Genomic DNA, 22,103 nt, shown 5'->3' on the forward strand with positions numbered 1-22,103 from the left:
CCCATCGTCCTTTGATCTTCACCAAGCTGGATGGGGCTTGTGAGAGTTATGTAGTCCACAAGATCTGAAGACCACCAAGTTGGCTACTTCTGCTCTAACACTTAGTGACTTCAGGAATTGTTCCTTGTTTGTTTGACTTAACTGTTCACTTTTCTCTTTGTTAAAGTTTGAAGACTGTATAACATTAAAATAATGACTTACTGCGGTTGGATAGTCAGTGGGCCAGCATTGATGGTTTGGGCCTCTTGAAGCCTCTCATAGCATTGGACTGCTGGGTCATTATATTAAATTTCACTCAGTGCCCCCTTTGGGAAACAGTATTATAGTGCTGTTTAAAACACCTGCAAATGCATAAGAATCTTTCACGCATGAGCTGCCTTTCGTGGTGAGAATGGCATTGTGATTGGCTAGCCCTGTGTGTCAAGTGGCCCTACTAATGTACACATGGGGAGTTTCTTAAGGGGATTCCTGGGATCAATCAGGAGCCCCCCCTCATAAGGAGGAGCACTACATTCATACTTCAGTAAACAGGCAATATCTTTTCTATTGTCTCCACTTACTAGCTGAGTTCTCTCCAAGCCCTGATGCCATTAGGGATACGCTAGGGATGCCATGCCCAAATGTGGGGCCTCCTGCGTGCAAAACATGTACTCTCTCACTAAGCTGTGGCCCTCACTGAATAGCTCACATACTCTTCTTGCTCTCAGATGCCCAACTGGTTTAGTATCTTCATGCTTGCTCTCCCAGGACTGAACTTTTAATTGGGTGGGGAGAGAATTGAATTTAAATCCTGTCCCTGAATGTTGGTAGAACAGAAGCCATTTGGACTTACTTTTTCCCATGTCTTACACAGCTTAGCTGTGCAAAGACAGGAGTGAGAGGCTGCTAGAGCAGCCTTAGGTTTTAGCTATAATTCATATGGGTAATTTTGTACCATTATACAGGGGTGTTGAAGTTCAGGACAAGAGAACAAATGTGGTCTACCAGGCCTTGTGCTTCTCTCCAGACTATACACTCACAGACTTTTGCCTAGTGGAAATGAGAGATGGACAGAGGGAGAGTGCAGAAGCCCCCAACTTTTGCATGGCTAGTACATAGCTAATTGTCATTGCAGGCATTTGCTCTGCCCTGGCCCTGCCCACTGGTGGCATATGGTCTCATGAAGTATGCCCATGCGAAATGGTTCCCTGTCCTGGCACTGTTGTGAATAATTTATTTGTGAGAGGTGGAGGGAAGATGGCTTAAGCTGCAAGTGGGACAGAAATATATGGGGTTGGCCCCCTTTGGGGAATGTTCTAGCTGCTTTGGCACAAACTTTTGTTTGTGGTATTTCTGCAACTGAAACAGCTTATTAGATTGGTCTGCCAATTTGTCAGAAGCTGAAATGTAAGTGCAGGCACACTTTATCTGCAGGGTGAAGCTTCTGCAAGAAGGTTATAGGCTGATGGAAATGAAGAAACTTTTGCGGAACTATGGTATAAGAGACACCAATCTTTTAAATGATAAACAAGTGATGATGGTAAGTGGGGTCCTTTTTGTGGTAAAATGTACAGAAATAAGTCCCAGTCATTTGAGTTGAAGAATGCTGTCATTGTTTGCAAGATTACAGCCTTTGTTCATATGCCAATTTTGGTTTATGATTATTAAAATTTAACTTTATATGCAAGATACTATGTTCTGTGATGAATATATTATGTCAGGCTTCCTCAACCTTGGCCTTCCAGATGTTTTTGAAAATACAATTCCTATCATCCCTGACCAAAAGCATCTGGAGGGCCGAGGTTGCGGAAGCCTGTATTATGTATTATAGTGTACTGATTTGTGTCTTTTTCCAGATGCTGGTAAAGTACATTCTACAACAAGACTCAAATACTTCTTTAGAAGATGCTTTGAAAATTGTAAATGCATATATGTTGCCCACTGCAGATGTCTATGTCTGGAGGATTGTGGAACTTATTGATAAAGAAAAGGTGAACATACTCATTCTTTACATTTTTTTCTTTAAATATCCAAACTGTCCATTAGAAATACTTCATATTTAATTATATTAGGTTATGTGCTCTACAGCAGCTAGCTGTTCTACAACTAGCAACTATTGTAGAAATAATTCACATAATTAACACAATCTTACTTAGTGGTCCATAGCTCAGTGGTAGAGCACAGGTTTGATCCCTGATATCTCCAAGTAGGATCTAAACCCCCATATTGCCAATCAGTATAGACAGTACTGAACCAGACAGACCAAAGAGCTGACTTAATATAAGGCAGCTGCCAATGTATCTGGATCTAACTTAACTAGAATTTAACTGGTGCCACATTGCCAAAGGGGTCTCCAGATGTGTTTTTTGAACAGTAGATCTCTGTGCCCCATGGCAAGCTGTTTGTGAACTGAACATAGAATTAATACACTTTATGTATGCTTTCAGGGGGATGATATTATAAGTTTATTAAAAAAGCTGCCTCCTGTTGAAGCTGTGGAAATTGCAGATAAAATGTTGATATGGGGAAGACTGACATTAGAGAAAGAAGCAGATGACTCTGAAGAAAAGGTAACTTCCAAGAAACTGACTGCTGCTGATAATGTGTAAGTTATCCCCCAAGAGAGGTCAAACAAACATGTTCCCTATTAAAAGCACAATGCTGTTCTCAAATGTTAACAGTAAAATCTTGCTCTTTGAGGTTGATGGGAGTATTCTCACATTTTCTTTTTCCTGTCCCCTTTCCACTGTCAACAGAAAATGCAGCTGTATATTAAAAAAATTCTTGGGGAGATCCTTGAATTCCTACTTGGTTGTTGTCAGAAAGGTAAATCTTGCATTTATTGTGTTTTAGGTTTTGTATTAAACCATTCAATAACCACGCTTATTCACTCCAACCCACTCTTTTTTTTGGACAGAAAATATTTTGAAAAAAGAGGAATATGAAACAAACTTTAAATTGTTTAAAACTCTTGCAGCCTTACAGGTAAGGATCATAAGGCATTGAATTTTTTTAATGTGCTTTCTAGGTTGAGGTGAATGTAATTATTTAGAGGGAAAATGTAATCATGTATGTGTATTTCTTTAAAATACCCACATTCATCATCCACATATATGTGAATTCATCATTTTCATATATATGTATATGATCAGTGCTTTTTTTCTAGAAAAATAGGTGCTGATACTCACCATGAAGTTTTTCCAGTAAGTGCCACACTTTTAACAGTCAAAAAAAGAGGTGGTGGTACTGCGTACCCTTGAGTCCCCCTTGGGGAAAATCACTGAATATGATTGAACCAAACCTCTTCACTTTCTAACCTGAGGGGTTTGGGGAATGGCATTGCTGAGTAGTAAGATTGCAAGCTTCCATGGACATGGTTCCGGGTTCAGCCTCCAGTACTTCCCTAAAGCAGGGATGAGGAACCTGTGGCCCTCCAGATGTTGCTGGACTACAGTTCCCATCTTCCCTGACCATTGGACATCTTGGGTGGGGCTGGAAGAAATTGGTGTCCTACAACATCTGCAGTGCCACAGGCTCCTCATCAAGTAGTCAAAGCATCTCTGATAGCAGGGCTTTTGGGGGGGGGGCATACTTGGAGAATCACTGCTAGTTCCATAAGAGTCAGAACTGGATTTGATGGAGCTCTATTCTGCACACTATGTGGTGGCTCATTTATTTTCTCAGTGGATTGTGTACATTTCATCACCTATGAATGAACTTGAGCGCAAGTATGTGTTTAGCACTGTAAATAAACACAGTTTCTATGGGGCGAAGCTGGACGTGCAGCTACGCAATTCTATTATTCTATTATTTTCATATTTTTCCTTTCACCCTCTTATTTTATCTTTTTGTTTAGGAGAATTTTAATACCTGTACTTTGGTCGGAGGTCATTGGAATCAATTATTAGTATCTCAGCTCCTTGAGAAAACTGAAGGAAAAGCGTCCAGTTTACAAGATATCAGCATGAAGAAACAGTTGTCCTATGTGAAGCTTGACAAACTGGCTTTGCTTCTGCAGAGGAGCAAGCATGAGATGGCCTTAGAACTGGTTCTGAGAGCATTAGATGCTGGAAAAGTTGAAGAGGCACTAAATATATGCAGGTTTAAAAAATACATTTGGGCTTAGCCATTACCAGTCACTGTGCAATCTGGAGTTTTGCATGCTATATTAACTAACTATATTTATTTGAGGTTATTTTTTGACATCTTACGTCTGTTTGTACTTACCTTAATCCTTTCCTTTAAAATTTTGTCCTTAAAGAGATTTTCATGAAGATCATCCTAATGAACAAACAGGACAGTTGCTGTTCTTAGCATGTCAAAAACTTTGTCATATGCTGGGTTCTAGTACTCTGATGGTTATGCCAAAAGGATTAAATCTTCCAGCTGTGGTCAGTGAAATGGCATGTCAAGCAGTTACTATTTGCAGTCCAGGTAATGAATAACTTCACATGTTGTTATCTTCTGGAAAAAAATATGGGTTCTTCCATTCATTTTTACATTAAATGAGTAAGAGTTCTTAAAAATTGTTTGAGCTCTTGTATTTTTTTTAAAGGTAAAATATATTTAAAACATTCACACTCTCTTCACAGATCAGATCTTAGATGCATTGGAGCTTTGCAAATACACCTCATTTGCCCTTGAAATTTATGGAAAGTGCCAAATTGAGGACTATGGATTTATATCAAAAGTGGTAATGCAGAATAAAGTATTTGCTGTTCATGGTATCTTGCTCTTCAGTTTAATAATCAAAGTTGTCCCTGTTGTACTAAAATAAAAGCAGTAAGGATGTGTTTGGATGCTTTGTACAGCAATATTTGAATACATGACATTTCACACAACTTTTCCCTTTTCTTGCGAGGAATCCTATTCGGAATAAGGGAATTTCCCTTAAGATAAGGGAAACGTTGACAGCTATGCACAGGACAGGGTCTTACCCCCAAGGACTTTCAGTAGAAACAACAGACGCAGGGGTAAACAGGAGGAGAATATGGATTCCCACTTAACAATTTTCAGCTGTGTGTTTGTGTGCTCAGAGCCCCACCCATTTATAACCTTATCAACAAGAGCCAAGCGCAGGTGTTTCCACACACTAGTCTGATTCCTTTTTGTCTGTTCCCCCTTCCACCTTGGGAGGGACAGTTAAGGACCCAGCAAGATATCTGTGCCCTCCCTACTTCATTCATCTTGCTTTTCTTGTGGAGCTTGGACAAAAATGATAGCTAATTCTTTTTGTTTAGACAACCTATTTTGGAGCTGCTAAAGACTCTTATGTAGAATGGATGTTCAATGGCTTTTTCACTGAAGATGGAGCACTTCTGGACCTGCCCTCTGTGCTTCCTTCTGCATATGAAATTGCTGCATCTCTAGTGACCCAAGCAGGTAACCTTTGGTGGCTTAAACTTATTTCCACAATCTTTTCTCATATGAATTAGGGAATTCTGGCACTTTATTCCCCACCCCCTTCCCTGTCTCTCCAATGCCTCATCTCACTCTGCGTTATTCTTTTTTTGTGCTAGCTAAATTGGTAATATTCAAACCCTTTAGATCCCTACAGTTCACCTTTACGCTATTCAGGGTTAAAATATCGGACATGTTAGTCAATAGTAGTGGCTGAATAGTGACACAAGCATTTGGTTAGTTAACTGGAGGAGATGCTTTGTTGATCTTGTGGAGCTGTGTTCTTTATTTATTGTTGTGGCTTTATTTAGTGTGTGGAGTGCTTGTGTGTCTGTCTATATGTTGCACCCTGCTCTGGGATTGATTTTATTTGGAGAGCTGATTATAAATAACCTGAATAAATAGTACTGCAGTCACCCTCACATGCTATGATAAGACAGGATTGCTTGTTAAGAACATAAGAAGATCAGACAAAGGGCCCATTTAGTCTACTATTCTGTTCTCGCAACCAGATGCCTATGGGAAGCCCACAGATAATACATGAGCGCAATAGACCACTCTCCCCATTTGTGATTATGCGCAACTTGTATTCCGAGGCATGCTGCCTCTGGTTATGGAGATGGTACACAGTTGTCATTAGTGGTAGCAATTGATGGCCTTGTGATGTGCAAATGCAGAAGCGCTTTCTCTCCCTCCCCCCTTGAAGAAAGTAAGAAAAAATAAAACTGGTGGTAATGGAGGAACCCCCTGGGAAACCCCCAAGAGAAGAAGGCTCAGAGTCCAGGGGTTGGTGGTAGGGCAACAATGAGTTGTCAAATGTGGAAGACTGGGGAAAGGAGGTGTCGGAAGCTGAAGAGGTAACATGGCTTAGTGAGAAGGGAGAGGCTGGCAGAGAGGTTCAGAATTGGAGGCAGAAAATGAAGCAGGGGAGAAGAGACCAAGAGGCAGAGATGAGGCTGGCTGGTGACAGGTGTCTTCCCCTCCACCCTTGTCTCCCAGAAGCAGAAGAGGCAGAAAAAGGGTGGAGGTGAGGTTGGCGACACACAGATGTAGTCTCTGATTCTTTGGGGGGGGGACCCTGGAGAGGAGGGGACTTTGACAGCTGTGGAGAGGCAGGGATCTTCAATCTCTGCAACTGCTTCATAGAGGCAGGACCTGCCAGAGATGTGTTGCTGTGCTCATTAGGCCCGACACTCTTGTGCACATCTGGTTTTGCTAATAAAGAGTTAACTCCAACTTGCACAATGTGATTTACTGATATTTCTCATCTATTTCCACTCATCCTGTAAATAGTTTCTGCATGAATAAAGCCTTTGAACTCCATAAACTGTAAGTGATGGTTCCAATCTAATTCATCCAAGCTTCAGGGTTTGCTAACATGGTTACAGTGGTACCTTGGTTTGCAAACTGTCTGGTTTCCATACGTTTTGGATTACAAACACATCAAACTCGGAAGTGCGTGTCCTGGTTTGCGAACTTTTTTTGGATTACAACCCATTTTTTTGGATTATGAACTTTTTTTTGGAGGCCCCATTGACAAAAGTGCACCTTGGGTTACAACCTGTTTTGGTTTACGAACGAACCTCCGTAAGGATTATACAGTGGAACCTCGCAAGACGAAATTAATTCGTTCTGCGAGTTTCTTCGTCTTGCGGATTTTTCGTCTTGTGAAGCACGGATGCACCCTGGTATTAACAGTTTTAAGAAAAAGGAAACAAACTCGCAAGACGTTTCGTCTTGCGAAGCAAGCCCATAGGGAAAATCGTCTTGCGAAGCAAGTCAAAAAACGAAAAACTCTTTCGTCTTGCGAGTTTTTTGTCTTCCGAGGCATTCATCTTGCGAGGTACCACTCTAGTTGTAAACCAACATACCACTGTAGTCAGACCTCGGGTTACAGATGCTTCAAGTTGCGGACCACTGAAACCTGAAAGTACTGGAACAGGTTACTTCCAGGTTTTGGCGGTCGCGCATGCGCAGAAGCACCAAATTGCAACCCACGCGTGCGCAGACGCACCGCTGTGGGTTGCGAATGTGCATCCCGCACGGATCACGTTCCCAACCTGAGCGTCCACTGTATTTGGAGAAGGAGGATTATTATCTAAACTGCTGACAGTGTACCAAAGTATTTGGATACAGTTGCTACCTTTCTTTTGCAGACTGGAAGATGTATCCTCTGGACTCAAACAGTTTGGCATATTGTCCATTCAAACAAGGTATTACATGAAAAAATGGTTACAGCTATAGGGACAAAAGTATATATTTAAATCCTTAGCGGGCCAGAAGTAGAAAGGCATAGTGGTGCTTAACACATTTTTCTTTTTTCCTTTTCTGTTGTAAATCCTTGAGTTTTAACTAGTTATTTGACTCACACAATCTGTTCAAGAATAAATGATTAGGTTACTATTCAAATAGTTACTTTAGATATGCTCAGGGGCTTCAATATGACCTGTAGGATTTTTAAACCCCTTTTTAGCACAGATTGCCCTAGCCCCTACAACCTGTTTTAAAGCTGGCAGAGCTTTAGAAAAGTGTTCCTTTCTGCATTATAACAAAATGTCTGTGCAAATGTCATTTCTAAGGCCTTTTCTTATATTTGCCTATAGATTAAAATACAAGCCCAGTGTGCCCTTGCATATTGGGAGATAGTTGCTTAGTTACTTGAATCCTGGCATGGATGCTTGTTAGTAGTAGTAGTAGTAATAATAATAATCATTTATTATTTATACCCTGCCCACCTGTCTGGGTTTCCCCAGCCACTCTGGGCGGCTTCCAACAAAATATTAAAAATACAATAAAACACCAGACATTAAAAACTTCCTTAAAAAGGGCTGCCTTCAGATGTCTTTTAAAAGTCAGATAGTTGTTTGTTTCCTTGACATCTGATGGGAGGGTGTTCCACAGGGCAGACGCCACTACCGAGAAGGCCCTCTGCATGGTTCCCTGTAACTTCACTTCTCGCACAGGTATCTGAAGAAGTGTGCATGCACACGAAAGCTCATACCAAGAACTGACTTAGTTGGTCTTTAAGGTGCTACTGGAAGGAATTTTTTTTTGTTTTCACTTCTCGCAGTGAGGGAACTGCCAGAAGGCTCTCAGAGCTGGACCTCAGTGTCTGGGCTGAACGATGGGGGTGGAGACACTCCTTCAGGTATACTGAGGCCAAGGCCGTTTAGGGCTTTAAAGGTCAGCACCAACACTTTGAATTGTGCTCAGAAACATACTGGGCGCCAATTTAGGTGTTTTAATTCTGCTGTTACGTGGTTTAGGTGGCCACTCCCAGTCACCAGTCTAGCTGCCGCATTCTGGATTAGTTGTAGTCACCTTCAAAGGTAGCTTCACGTAGAGCGCATTGAAGTAGTCCAGGTGGGAGTAGCTTTAGGCCACAATCCTACACACACATACCTTTGTGTATGCTCAGCGGGGTGGACCTCTGGGAAGACATTGATCAGAGTGTGCCTACTGGTTGATTGCTGTTTGCACTTTATTTCCTCTGTCTTGCAGGCCATCTTTTGGTTCTGGTTTCAGATCCGCTGAAGTCAATCAGGAGTGTTACCACTGACTGCCATCTCTCCCCCCCCCCCCCGTTTATTTTTCAGTGGGTACCTTGCCAAGTTAGCTCCCTACAGTGTGCCCTACAAATCCATAATTTCCAATATAAGCCCAATTGTCATTCTTACAACATTCTGTAACTTTCCCCTCTAGGAATGGATGATTTCCTATCATGCAGGAATCCCATCTTTGTTCTGCTCAGCAGCTTACAAGAATTTGGCCAATTAGAGTTGGCTTTGGGGCTAATTGCCTCTGCTTTTGGGTCGTTCTTGCAGCATATGACATCAAACAGTGTGGAAATTAGCATGTGTGAAAAGGTATGTGCCAGATCTGCAAGGAACCTACTCTAGTGAGGTCTACTTTAGGCCTGTGCCTAAGGCCAAACTGGATAGGACACCATTTACTCGATTAGCATTTGTGTGAATATACATAGCAGGTGGGGGACGGTGACAGTAGTGAGGCTTGGACTCTCTGCCCCAGCTGTAGTCTTGGATCAAGCACCTGGCAATATCCTATTTGCATGGGAAGTAAGGTTTACATTTTGTGCCAGTGGCAGCCATTATATAACTGTGATCCATAAGTGTTCCTTCCCATGCAAATAGCAGACATGGGGCCTTCTATCTGGATCAATACTGCAGAGGAGGCATATCAAGTGGATCAGAGGATCTATATCAAGACCCCTTCCCCTACACTTGCTATTTACATCATAGAAATGACATTAATGTAATTGCTGAGTGTGTGAGTGGGGTTATGTCTAGTTTTACTCCTCCTAGTTCCCTGCCTATGAAGGTGTTTGCAGTGTGTGAGTGGAGGGCAAGATTTTACTTAAAGCAGCTGGGTGCAGTGATCTGACTGGGCTGCTGTCCAATTGCACTACAGCTCAGGCTCTGCTCCTAAGAGCCAAACAGCTTTGCCATGTTTGGATCTTATTTGTGATGCTTGTAATGTATATGACACATGTTTTCATAGCAACAAAATTGTTCCAGTATATTATTCTCTGTCCATCAGCTGTATGACCGGAAGACACTGGATGATGCCAGAACATTCTTCTTAACACTGATTCAAAGATCTACTTCACTAATTAAAAGCATCATTATGGGCCTATTGCACAAGGTGAGCATGTAAGCATGTATTGTGAGGAGGAAATGGCTTTGCAGGGCACCCGATTTCCTCTCCTTAGCTCTTTTGCAGTTCCCGTTCATTTGTTGATACTTGTGCAGGAGAACTTTCTTGGGGGCTGGTGCCCTTTGTTTGCCAAGTGCCATATCCTTTCCTGATTTACAGAAAATTTAAATTGAGGCAGACTATTTTTAAAAAGAGCTTACTTTAAAGTATTTTTACTTCCAAAGGTTTTCAACAGCCACCTGATAGACCACAACCTTGCACTGGGTTACTGCACTTTGTTGTCCAAAGATGATGTATTTAAAAAGCTCTGGGACGTCATAAATAACATGTCACAGAATTACAGCAAGATTCTGGTAAGTTGTTTAAAACATTTTTCAGTTATGCCTTGTTTCTGGGCTTCCCATAAGTGTCTGGTTGGCCACTGTGAGAACAGGATTCCTCTGGCCACATGCAGGAGGTGGTTCTTGTGCTTCCCTCCCCTTCTCCAGCACAGTTGCAAAGATGAGATCTGAAGAATCTGCTTCCATTTGTAAATAATTATTTGTTTAGCCAAGATCATAAATGACTGTTTAAATCAGGGTTCCCCTGAGAATGGATGTAAAGAGGAATTCTGGTTAATTTTAATGAACCAGCGTTCCCCAAGTTTAAACGTACTGGGCAACGTCACTTCAAAGCGAAAACATATGCTTCTCATCACCACCTAGTGCAGTGTTTCCCAACCGGTGTTCCGCGGCACACTAGTGTGCCGCGAGACTTTGCCTGGTGTGCCGTGGGAGGGAGGCGGGCTCCATGTGCTTAGAGCAACAGGCTGCCGCCCCAAGCCTCGCGCGCCCGACGGGAGCTCCTGCCGGGTGCGCAAGGCTTGCAGACACTCGCCCGAAGCACGGGGCACCCTCCGGAGGGCTCCGCGTGCTTCGGGCAACAGGCTGCCGCCCCAAGCCTCGCGCGCCCAGCGGGAGCTCCTGCCGGGCGCAGGGTTGCAGACACTCGCCGGAAGCACGGGGAGCCCTCCGTAGGGCTCCCTGTGCTTCGGGCAACAGGCTGCCGCCCCAAGCGGCATATAGTCAATATAGGCACAGAGTTAATTTTTTTAACATTTTCTAATGGTGGTGTGCCTCGAGATTTTTTTCATGAAACAAGTGTGCCTTTGCCCAAAAAAGGTTGGGAAACAGTGGTCATGCCATAGTTTATTTTTTTTTAAATAATATTTATTAAAAGTTTTTCATTTACAGTAAAAAAGAAAGTGAACATAACATTGCATATCACATATTGTCTTATCACTTCTGGACTTCCTCACATCTCCCGCTCCTGCATTCTAGTTTAGTACACTTAAAAACAACAATTTATTCCCTTATCTTCATCCTTACTATCAGATTTCGAATATATTTCAAATTTTAGATACATTTATTCCAATCCTTACAAAAGAAAATTTAATTTAGCCTAATAATTATCTAAAAAAAAAGATTTTTCATCTTATATTTAAATTATCTTCATGATTTACTTCATCTATTTTGATGGTGCCAATTTGTCTAAAATCAAGCATCCTGCTTAACATTCATACAGTTTACAATATTTTCGTAGATAAAGCTTGAATTTTTTCCAGTCCTCTTCAACAATTTCTTCTCCCAGGTCTCGGATTCTGCCAGTCATCTCAGCCAGTTCCATGTAGTTCATCAGTTGCATCTCCCATTCTTCCAGGGTGGGTAGATCTTGGGTTTTCCAGTGTTTAGCAATAAGTATCCTTGCTGCTGTTGTTGCGTACATAAAAAAAGTTCGATCCTTCTTTAACACCCCTTGGCCGACAATACCCAAGAGGAAGGCCTCTGGTTTCTTAAGGAAGGTATACTTAAATACCTTTTTCAGCTCATTATATATCATTTCCCAGAAGACCTTCACCTTAGGGCAGGTCCACCAAAGGTGAAAGAACGTTCCTTCATTTTCCTTACATTTCCAACACTTATTATCAGACAAGTGGTATATTTTTGCAAGTTTGACTGGGGTCATGTACCATCTATATATCATTTTCATTACATTTTCTTTCAAAGCATTACATGCAGTGAAATTCAACCCACTGGTCCACAACTTTTCCCAGTCCTCAAACATAATATTATACCCTATGTCCTGTGCCCACTTTATCATAGCCGATTTAACCGTTTCATCCTGTGTGTTCCATTTTAACAGCAAGTTGTACATTCTTGAGAGTACCTTGGTCTTAGGCTCTAACAATTCCGTTTCTAATTTCGATTTTTCCACCTGGAATCCTAATTTTTTATCAAGTTTAAAAACTTCTTTAATCTGGGCATAGTGTAACCAATCTCGCACTTTGTCTTTCATTTTCTCCTGACTCTGCAATTTCCAATTGTCTCCTTCTTTTTCTAGTATTTCCCAATACCTTGGCCATTTGGCCTCCATATTGAGTCTTTTTCGGGCCTTAGCTTCTAATGGTGAAAGCCACCTTGGAGTTTTATTTTCCAATAAGTCTTTGTATTTTGTCCAGACATTAAATACTGCCTTTCTGACAATATGGTTCTTAAAAGCCTTATGAATCTTAGCCTTATCATACCATAGATATGCATGCCAGCCAAACACATTGTTGAAACCTTCCAAATCCAGTACATCAGTGTCCTCCAGAAGTAGCCAGTCTTTTAGCCAGCAGAAAGCTGCTGCTTCATAATACAACCTTAAGTCTGGCAGGGCAAAGCCCCCTCTTTCTTTCCCATCAGTTAATATCTTAAACTTGATTCTGGGCTTTTTGCCCTGCCAGACAAATTTCGATATCTCTCTCTGCCACTTCTGGAAGCATTCTGTTTTATCCACAATCTGTAAAGTTTGAAACAAAAACAACATTTTTGGCAATACATTCATCTTTACAGCGGCGATTCGGCCTAACAAAGAAAGTTTCAATCTTGTCCAACTTTCTAAATCTCTCTTAATTTCTGACCAGCATTTCTCATAATTATCCTTAAACAGATTTAGATTTTTTGATGTTATATTTACCCCTAGGTATTTTACTTTTTTAACCACATTTAACTCTGTCTCTTTCTGAAACCATTCTGACTCTATGTCTGTCAAATTCTTTCCCAGTACTTTAGTTTTCTGTTTGTTTAATTTAAATCCCGCCACCCGGCCAAATTCTTGGATCAATTGTAATGCTTTTTTCGTGCTAGGCTCTGGCTTCTGTAGGGTCAAAACTAAATCATCTGCGAACGCTTTCAATTTGTATTGTTTCGCTCCGACCGGTCATGCCATAGTTTAGTGGGCTTTGTGTGCTCTGTTGTGTTGTAAATAAAAATATGCCCTTTTCCCTTATGGGGTATCCAAGAGCCCATATAGAGTCCTTACATAGGTTCCCTATTGGTAGGAGAAAATAACAGAGGCCAACCAGAGAATATTGAGAAGCAAAGCAGCTAGTAAGCTTGATCTTTATTGATCTGTTGCAACAGGGTGCTCCCCTCACACGCAGGAGAGGAAGAGGACCTAGAACAATGGCCTGCAAGGCCTTATAAAGACTATTGAAATTGCCACCCTGTAGATCAAGCCCACCCCCAGAAACATTATGCATACATCACAGAAGGGGTGTAACCTAAGACCACCCCTCAGATACATCCCACCTACATCACAGAAATTTAAATGTTGTTTTTCTCTTGTCCTTGTTTATCTCCTGTCTGGCAGGTTACTTGATTGGATTTCCTGGGGAGCCTGGCCATTCTTTTGTAGTGGTAAAATACTTATTTCCTGAGCCAGGTCACAGGCTCACACCTTGTATCTTAAATGTGTCCTTAAGACAGGATTTGTGAGGAAAGAGACAATGGGGAGACTTTTCCATTTTGACCATGCAGAGAAACATTTGCTCAGTTTAGGAATCAAAATGGTTCCAGGTTGGCTTTCCTGTGCTGATCTATGTACGTGTGGTTATGAACGTTGCCATATATCTAAGACCATAAAATTCCTATCACAGTTGGTGACCAAAATTCTGGCGTCATGACACTGTAAGGAACTTACATCTCCCCTAATTGTTCATTTGTTGGAAGACTTAGCTACTCTTGCAGCATATGATACTGCACTACAGATTGATGTGATCTGTTGCAGAGATATATTTTTCCCCTTTTTTGTTTTTATTCATTGATTAGATAGTTAAGGAAAAATAAAACCAGTATAATATGAGAAAAGTCTAATTGAATGATAGCATAAGCAATAAGATACAAAAGCATGAGGAGGCTCCTTTTTAAAAATACCTGAAGGGTTTGTGAATGATTGCAAGTACACTTGTGTTTTTCTTCATTACAATTTTCCCCCCCACAAACAGGCAGTTGGTCTTGTTGGAGTGCAGCTAGCCAGTCACTATGAAGAGACAAACGAGAAACAAGCATTTGAAGAATTAATCACAGATGCTGAATGGGGTATTCAGCTTGGTAAACTTGGTGTGAGTGCTTTTTTGTGTTTGAATTTGGATCAAATGGTTTATTTACATTTCCTGGGAGCTGATTCTTAAATTGGCTCTTTGACCAGAGAATATTTGCACATATATATGATGATAAATATTCCTCCAAACCTTGCTGCTGCACATTTTCTGTTGAAGTTTGGTGACTTTTTGTAATCTGCTCATGACGTGAGTAAAATGAGTGACTGGACCACTTACTGCTGCACAAACGCCAGAAACATGTAAGAACATTTACTTTACCCTTCAGTACACTTACTCTAGAGTTGTTTTGCTTAAGTCCTTGTGCATGCTCCAGAGTAAATGAGTTGCAGCATTTGCTGCTGATATAATTTTAAATTGGAGAGATAGGGCCACTTAGAACAGAGCTCCCACTTCCAGGTGCCAAATTTGGCTAAAACCCACCTGATTCCTAAGACTCCCTCTGCCTAAAGGCATGTCCATAACAGCATTCCACTCCAGACAAGGAAGCTTAGATCAATTCTTTGTGCCAAAAGAGAAGTGGATGTGTGAAGCTCAAACAAGTAGTGGAGAAGGAGCTGCTCCAGAGGAAGAACTTGAGGGGAGAGAGACATTCTGTTATTCATCAGGCAATGGTGTTTCCACCACTTCCATTTTCTTAAATTCGGCATTTTGTTTATAGATCTCTTTCCAGGATTTATTTAGAATGCCCTCAGTAAGGAAGAAAGAGCTTCTAAGAACTTTGGTACAGCATCCAAATGTGGATACAGATCTCATACTAAAATACTGCAGGTAAGAAAGCTAAATATCATTCTTGCTATAAAAACACCATTTTATTCCATAAATGTTTGTTAAAATAATTTAGAAATATCATTTGCAAACTGCTCTGAGGTATGTGTGTTTTACAATCAAGTGGTATATAAATTTTATGAAATAAAATAAATAAAATGTCTGCCTAATAGGCCCTCTGAACTGGGTTTTTTTTAAAGAGATGTGTTCTGTAACACATCATTAGCGCAATAATATTTCATAGTAGCTAAGGTTGGCTCCTGGCCACGGTCGAAGGCAGTCATGCTTCTGAATACCAATTGCTGGATACCACAGAAGGAGAGAGTGCTCAGGTTTTCCTTCCCACGGGCATCTGGTTGGCCACAGTGAGAAGAGGATGCTGGACTAGATGGACCCCTGTCCTGATCCATCTGGGCTATTCGTATGCTCTTGTGTATGTTCATTAGTGCTGGATTTATACTAGACTGTCCACATATCCTTCCATGTTACTACCTGCTCTGCAAAGCTTCCTCAGTGTTACTGTATTATTGTCATCTGGAGGGGCCACTCCTGCACTTTAGCACAACAAAAGCAGCACAACCCCCCCCCCATTAAAAAATTTGATTTGTTGTTAAAAAAATGACAGGATTTCAGCAGGAAGTTACAGGTCATGCAGTGATAAATGAAGCAATATGCCACCCTGAAACTTTTGCAGGCGCAAAAGGTATTGAAAACGGAACTTCATTACTATCATATCCTTTCTCTGGAATTGCTGTACAGTCATACCTCGGGTTAGATGTGCTTCAGGTTGAGCGCTTTTGGGTTGTGCTTCGCAGCAACCCGGAAGTAACGGAACACGTTACTTTTGGGTTTTGCTGCTCGCACATACGCAGACGGTCAAAATGACGTCATGCGTGGAATCGGCAAATCGTGACCTGCACAGACGTGGGTTACGTTCGCTTCAGGATGTGAACGGGGATCCGGATTGGATCCCATTTGTATCCAGAGGTACCACTGTAATGCTGCTTACAAATTAGATGTAGCCTTTTAACCAAGAGTTGTATGATGATCTGATATCACCCGAGTTTCTCTTTCAGTTTGACTACTTCACCAGAAACATGATTAAAGTTAAAACAGACTAGTAATTTTTGAAAATGCAAAATTTGGACTGTGCCAATTCTCCATGAGACGCAAGTGGTGCTGTGGTCTAAACCACAGAGCCTAGGACTTGCTGATCAGAAGGTCGGCGGTTTGAATCCCCGCGACGGGGTGAGCTCCCATTGCTCGGTCCCTGCTCCTGCCAACCTAGCAGTTCGAAAGCACGTCAAAGTGCAAGTAGATAAATAGGTACCACTCCGGCAGGAAGGTAAGCAGTGTTTCCGTGCGCTGCTCTGGTTCACCAGAAGCAGCTTAGTCATGCTGGCCACATGACCTGGAAGCTGTCTGCGGACAAATGCCGGCTCCCTTGGCCAGTAAAGCAAGATAAGCGCTGCAACCCCAGAGTCGGCTGTGCCTGGACTTATCAGTCAGGGGTCCCTTTACCTTTACCTAATTCTCCATATTAAATACATCTTTGATAAAATGAACTTTAAGGCTAGACACCATCTTCCAGATTGTGTGTTGACTATTGATTCCATTGTTAACATCCTGCCTCCTTTTTTGTAATTAAGCTTAACGTCCCAGAAGTATTTTTTTAGTCAATGGAACATTTCTTTGTTCTGTATGCATTGCACTGGAAGTTAAGATTTAATTTATTAATTTTGGATGTGGTTAAATTAATTTGATTTATGTAAGCTGTTTGTGATTGGCTGTTATTTCTAACTTAATTATTTATATAAGTGAAATTCACTTTTTAATAATAAATAAATAAATAGAATTATGTATAACTGCTCTGATATCAAATCATCATGAATGTACAATAGAAAAGATGTTTGGAGAGGCCCCCAGAAAAATATTCCCAACTCTTACTGTATTCAAAACATCCTCCCTGACTGAATCATTGGTTTTATGAATAAAGATACATATTTTTTGTTGTTTTATCCCTCCAGTTCCATGTGCTTTTTTCTTTTCTTTTCAGCACTTTCCAGTTGGATACTGATTCAGCTTTGCAGCTTTGCATTGAAACACAACTCCAGAATGCTAGCATGAGTCATGCTGAAGGGTATTTGGGGGGGCATTCTGGGAATCAGACTCAAGCATTGGTAGTGGCCAGAGCTGCAGAAACAATCCCTCTTCTGAAAAGCACTACTGACTTGGTTACAAGCCTCAGTGTAATGTTGCACAAGGTAAAACTTACAGGCTATGTTTATCCCCCAAACCTAAATTCCACAATTTCTATTCCATTGCATGGAATAGGGCAGTATTAATTAGAAGGATGGACTGATTAAGCCTAACAGTTTTTTGCAAATAATTTTTCATACTAATTAGAAGGAAGAGGCTGAAACTCTGTCTAGTTTCAACCCCACCGCTTTTAAGATGAGGCCACCCACAGACCAACCTGCACTTAACTAGATTATGACAGCCCGCTAGACCCATCTCAGGAAAGTACCTCCAGAGCAACTAACTTTTATTTAATACTTCATTACAGAAGATAGATGCCCAACATTACAGTCTCCAAGAGTCACAAGTTGTGCTCAATTTGCTGTCCCTGCCACATGTGATCATTACATGCACTTAATAGCTGCATGTGAATTTGACCTTGGAATGGTTAGTATTTAACTTTGTTCCATCTAAACCAGGGTTTGTATCTGGTTAGCAAACTCTGGTTATGAGAGAACCTGGTTATCACTATCCATGGTTAAGGTCAGCAGGGGAAGGGCAAGAGGCATTCATGTTTGTGACAGCAAAGTCACTGAGTGGAGGGAGCATGACCAAAGGCTGAGCTTTGTTTCTGTCCTCAGCAGCCTGACGTGTATTTGTTTTTATGAGCTTTATCTTCTGGGATTTATCCATTCCTTTTGGTTTGTTCTGTGTTTTTGTTTCCTGTTTGCTTCTAATCCCTGGAACAGCTTGATCCATATGACTATGAAAGGATTGAAAGTCTTCTGACAATCATAGAAAAGGCTGGTGTGGAAGCAGCAGGCATCTCTCTGAATCAGGTAAGATAATGAACTGAGCCAATTGACTTAAGGAATTGCAATCTGGCTTTTAAATGGGGGATCTGTTTGATGAACTATGGATTACTCTAACCCAGTGCTGCATATATAATCCATTTTGAAGAGAACCTCTAGAATCACCTAGAAGTTTCAAGTAATACTTGTTACCAGAAACAAGTAGTACTGCTAGTCCATTTGTAAAGTTTGTACTTTACAGGCATTATTCTTAAATAATTTGTTAAGTAACGACATTAGTTCAGTCGCCCTGCCTGAATCTTAATCCAGGTGTGTATATTTATCTTTTGAAAGCCAGCTCTGGAATGAGCATTTTGTCTTCGTCCCTCTAGGCCCTGAAGCTCATAAAACTCCTGAAATCCTATAAAAGAACTTCCACTCCTGGAGATCTGGAACATCAGTATGCCTTTGAACAGGCTATTCCTTTATCACCAGCTGCTCAAACCAGGCTGCCTTTCCACTTGATCTTCTTTAGAACATTGCAGTGTTTCTGGAAAATCATTTGTAAGTTTGCAAAAAATAACAAAACACCACTTTTTAAACCTTAAATGAAGAGAGATGCATTTAAAGAATTTTCCTGGCTTTCCTCAGCTGAAAAAAGTTCCCAGAACAGCTGGCAGCAATCATTAACTTAAAAGTAGCTTGCCCTCAGCCTTACAGTCTTACAAGACACAAGAGGAAAAGGGAGTAGGAAGGAATGTGGGGCAGGGAGAAGTGAACTCAAGCACTCTGTGCATGGAACATAAGAAGAGCCTCCTGGATCAGGCCGCTGGTCCATCCAGTCCAACATCCTGTTCTCACTGTGGCAAACCCACAAACAGGACCCTTGCACAAGATCACTCTCCCTTCTCAGAGTTCCCAGCAACTGGTATGCAGAAGCATTACTGCGTCCAAGTGGGGAGGCGGAGCATGGCCCTCCTGGCTAGTGGCCACTGATAGCCTCATCCGACATGCGTTTGTCTAGCTGTCTTTTCAAGCCCTCGTGCTGGTGGTCCGCGTTGCCTCCTGTGGGAGCAAGTTTCATAGTTTAACTATGCACTGCATGGAAAAGTCCAGAATCTTCAAACATTCAGCTTCATTTCATTCATTCACAAGTTCTAGTGTTATGAGAGAGGGAGAAAAACTTTTCTTTATCCACTTTCTCTGTGCCATGCATAATTTTATAACCTATCATGCTACTTCTTATTCTCCTTTTCTGTCAAGTCCCCAGTGCTGCAACCTTTCCTTATAGGAGAGTTGCTCCAGCCCCTTGATAATTGTGGTTGCAATTTCCTGTACTTTTTCCAATTCTACTTTTTTAAGGTGAGGCATGCAGAACTGCACACAGTATGTTTGCAAGTCTTCTTTCTGGCAGAAAAGCAAGCTCCCTGCAGCAGCTCATTCTTAGGCTGATGGTAAAGGTACATTTGCAGGTGTGGACGAGAGGATATTTGATTGACAGGATTACTCCTCCCACTGACTCAGATAGGCAGGGTTCTTTGATGTGTTCTGTCTCCCCACCCCATGCTCCCCCCCCCCCGGGGTACTCAGGTACGCGGTACTGGCACTCTAGGGGGGGTGGTTTAAAATGTGGCACTTCTGTAACAACTTAATGGTGAGTACCAGCACCTTTTTTTCTAGAAAAAAGCACTGCACTGGCAAGCCTATGGGGCCCTGTGGAAAGTTCCCCCAACTCCAGCGGGTGCAGAATGCCGTGGCGAGACTCCTTACTGGGGTCCTCGCTGCGAGATCACATTCACCCCGTGCTATACCTCGTACCTACGGGACCGTCTCTCCTGGTATGTCCCACAGAGGAACTTACGGTCTTCAAATAAAAACATATTGAAGGTCCCAGGCCACAGAGAGGTTAGGCTGGCCTCAACTAGAGCCAGGGCTTTTTCGGCTGTGGTTCCAAACTGGTGGAACGCTCTGTCACAAGAGACTAGGGCCCTGCGGGACTTGACATCTTTCCGCAGGGCCTGCAAGACGGAGCTGTTCTGCCAGGCCTTTGGTCGGGCTTCAGTCTGACCCCCTCTCCCCTTTCATAAGAACTTGCATGAAAGTGGCCTCCCAATTTTTCTCGCAGGCCAATATAAGTTCAGAACAAACAGTTGGGCCTGGTGTGCACTTAAGGTCCCCCACCCTAATCTGCGGGTTGCCATCCGATTGGATTTTATTCTGATCCTGATCTGATTTGAGGATGTATTTTAATTGTCTGATTTTATGTTAATGTATTATACATTTGATGTTAGCCGCTCTGAGCCCGGCGTTGGCTGGGAAGGGCGGGATATAAATAATTTTTTTTTTATTATTATTATTATTATTATTATTATTATTATTATACTTTTTAAAATAATTGGCATGGCTCTGTGGTGCTGTGCCATAAAGATGTTGGCGTTGAGGGGTCACCCGTAGCCCTGCCAGCTGATCTGGAGGCAAGATTACTTCTCCCCCTGGTTGGGGAGACGAAATGTTTGAAAGAGCTCAGCCTGTCTGAGTCAGTGGGAAGAGGAGTCTTCCCGTCAATTGAATATCCTTGATTCTGCTTCTCAAACCTTCTCAAAATCCATGGTAAGAGCCATTTTCTGTTTTCTGATAGCATTTGGAAAATCATTTATGGCTTTTCTTTTTGTAGATCCAGAGCTCAGTGAGGAATCATTCCCAAAAATTCTCTTGATCTCCAAACTTTTGAAGGTAATGATGAACATACTTTTGATCTTGCTTTAACTTGTGGAATTAGCTTGTTGCAAGATGAGATGAATGCAACACAAATTTAGGGGGCATCTTTCTAAAAGCAGATTAGGTAAATTCATGAAAGGCAGGCATATCAGCATATCATAAAAGTGGCTCATAATAGGTAAATGGACCCTCCATGCACAGTGGCAAATTACCTCTAAACACCAGTTGCTGGGGCAGACTTACTCCTTCCCCGCAGGAGAGAGTGGCAAGGGCATTCAGGGATGCCATTCAGATGGGGTCTAAACCAATGGTATCCCCAGACACTCAAGCCAGCCCCTTCATCGGTATGGTCTTTTATTCCTTGGCTACATTAGAATATGACCAAATGGTGAGAGAGTGAGGCAGAAAGTATAGAACTGACATATCTAGAAGATCCTTTTTTCACATCATCTCCCCAATTCAAGGTATTAGTGCACTAAGCCATAAACCGCTTGGAAGCCAAAGCCTGCAATTTACACTCAGTTTACTTAACACAATTGTAATCTTACGTGCATGCCTGAAAAACAAACAAACAAATAGAAAAGAGTGGGGAAAATGGGGGGGGGGGGGACAGAAGAAAAATGTCAAAAGGGGGTGGAAGAGCTGGAAAAATTATTGGCAAGCCTATCAGCCATTGCATTCACCCCAGGAGAGTGTTTGAGTGTGGTCAGACAGAGAGTGGGCCGAGCGAGAGCACGGAGAGCAATGGGGAGGTAGTTGGAGAGCACTTGCAGCTCTGGTCAGTGAGCATGGAGAAGGTGGTTGGAAAGAAAGCAGAGGTTCAATCTGAGCATGGTCACCAAACATAAGGCAGCTTCAACCTCAAATTTCAACCTCAAATTTGTGCACATGACTGGGGAGGCTGTAACTGTGGACAAAGAGGCAGCAAAACTAGCCCTTCTGGTCAGCGCCAGCGATTAATGGCGGACTTTTCCCAGAGCTCCGGGAGAAGTCTGCTCCGCGGGTTCGGGTCCTGCCACTACGGCGAAGCGGGGACCCTTAAAAATTACAGGTGGAGAAGCCTGTAAACAAGGAGGCTCGGCGGGTACCATTACGACCCCTCCGAACTGCGAAAG

The 22,103-nt window shown here is 42.0% G+C and overlaps 1 protein-coding gene across 3 annotated transcripts in view; it reads left to right on the forward strand.

Annotated features, from left to right (window-relative positions):
* The window catches only part of KNTC1 (kinetochore associated 1), a 95,768-nt gene that overhangs the window by 38,874 nt on the left and 34,791 nt on the right, over positions 1-22,103 (forward strand). For all 3 annotated transcript variants that reach the window (XM_083717845.1, XM_083717844.1, XM_083717846.1), the window contains 19 exons: positions 1,414-1,519; positions 1,836-1,970; positions 2,427-2,549; positions 2,736-2,805; positions 2,897-2,964; positions 3,836-4,080; positions 4,241-4,413; positions 4,572-4,672; positions 5,220-5,361; positions 7,536-7,592; positions 9,082-9,245; positions 9,937-10,041; positions 10,278-10,406; positions 14,360-14,476; positions 15,135-15,244; positions 17,298-17,505; positions 18,229-18,318; positions 18,663-18,834; positions 20,945-21,003. In XM_083717845.1, coding sequence (XP_083573971.1) covers positions 1,414-1,519; positions 1,836-1,970; positions 2,427-2,549; positions 2,736-2,805; positions 2,897-2,964; positions 3,836-4,080; positions 4,241-4,413; positions 4,572-4,672; positions 5,220-5,361; positions 7,536-7,592; positions 9,082-9,245; positions 9,937-10,041; positions 10,278-10,406; positions 14,360-14,476; positions 15,135-15,244; positions 17,298-17,505; positions 18,229-18,318; positions 18,663-18,834; positions 20,945-21,003 — 2,374 coding nt within the window. The remainder of the gene's footprint in view (positions 1-1,413; positions 1,520-1,835; positions 1,971-2,426; positions 2,550-2,735; positions 2,806-2,896; positions 2,965-3,835; positions 4,081-4,240; positions 4,414-4,571; positions 4,673-5,219; positions 5,362-7,535; positions 7,593-9,081; positions 9,246-9,936; positions 10,042-10,277; positions 10,407-14,359; positions 14,477-15,134; positions 15,245-17,297; positions 17,506-18,228; positions 18,319-18,662; positions 18,835-20,944; positions 21,004-22,103) is intronic.

This window comes from Podarcis gaigeae (genome assembly GCF_964106915.1).
Source record: "Podarcis gaigeae genome assembly, chromosome: 16".
NCBI classification, from domain to species: Eukaryota; Metazoa; Chordata; class Lepidosauria; order Squamata; family Lacertidae; genus Podarcis; species Podarcis gaigeae.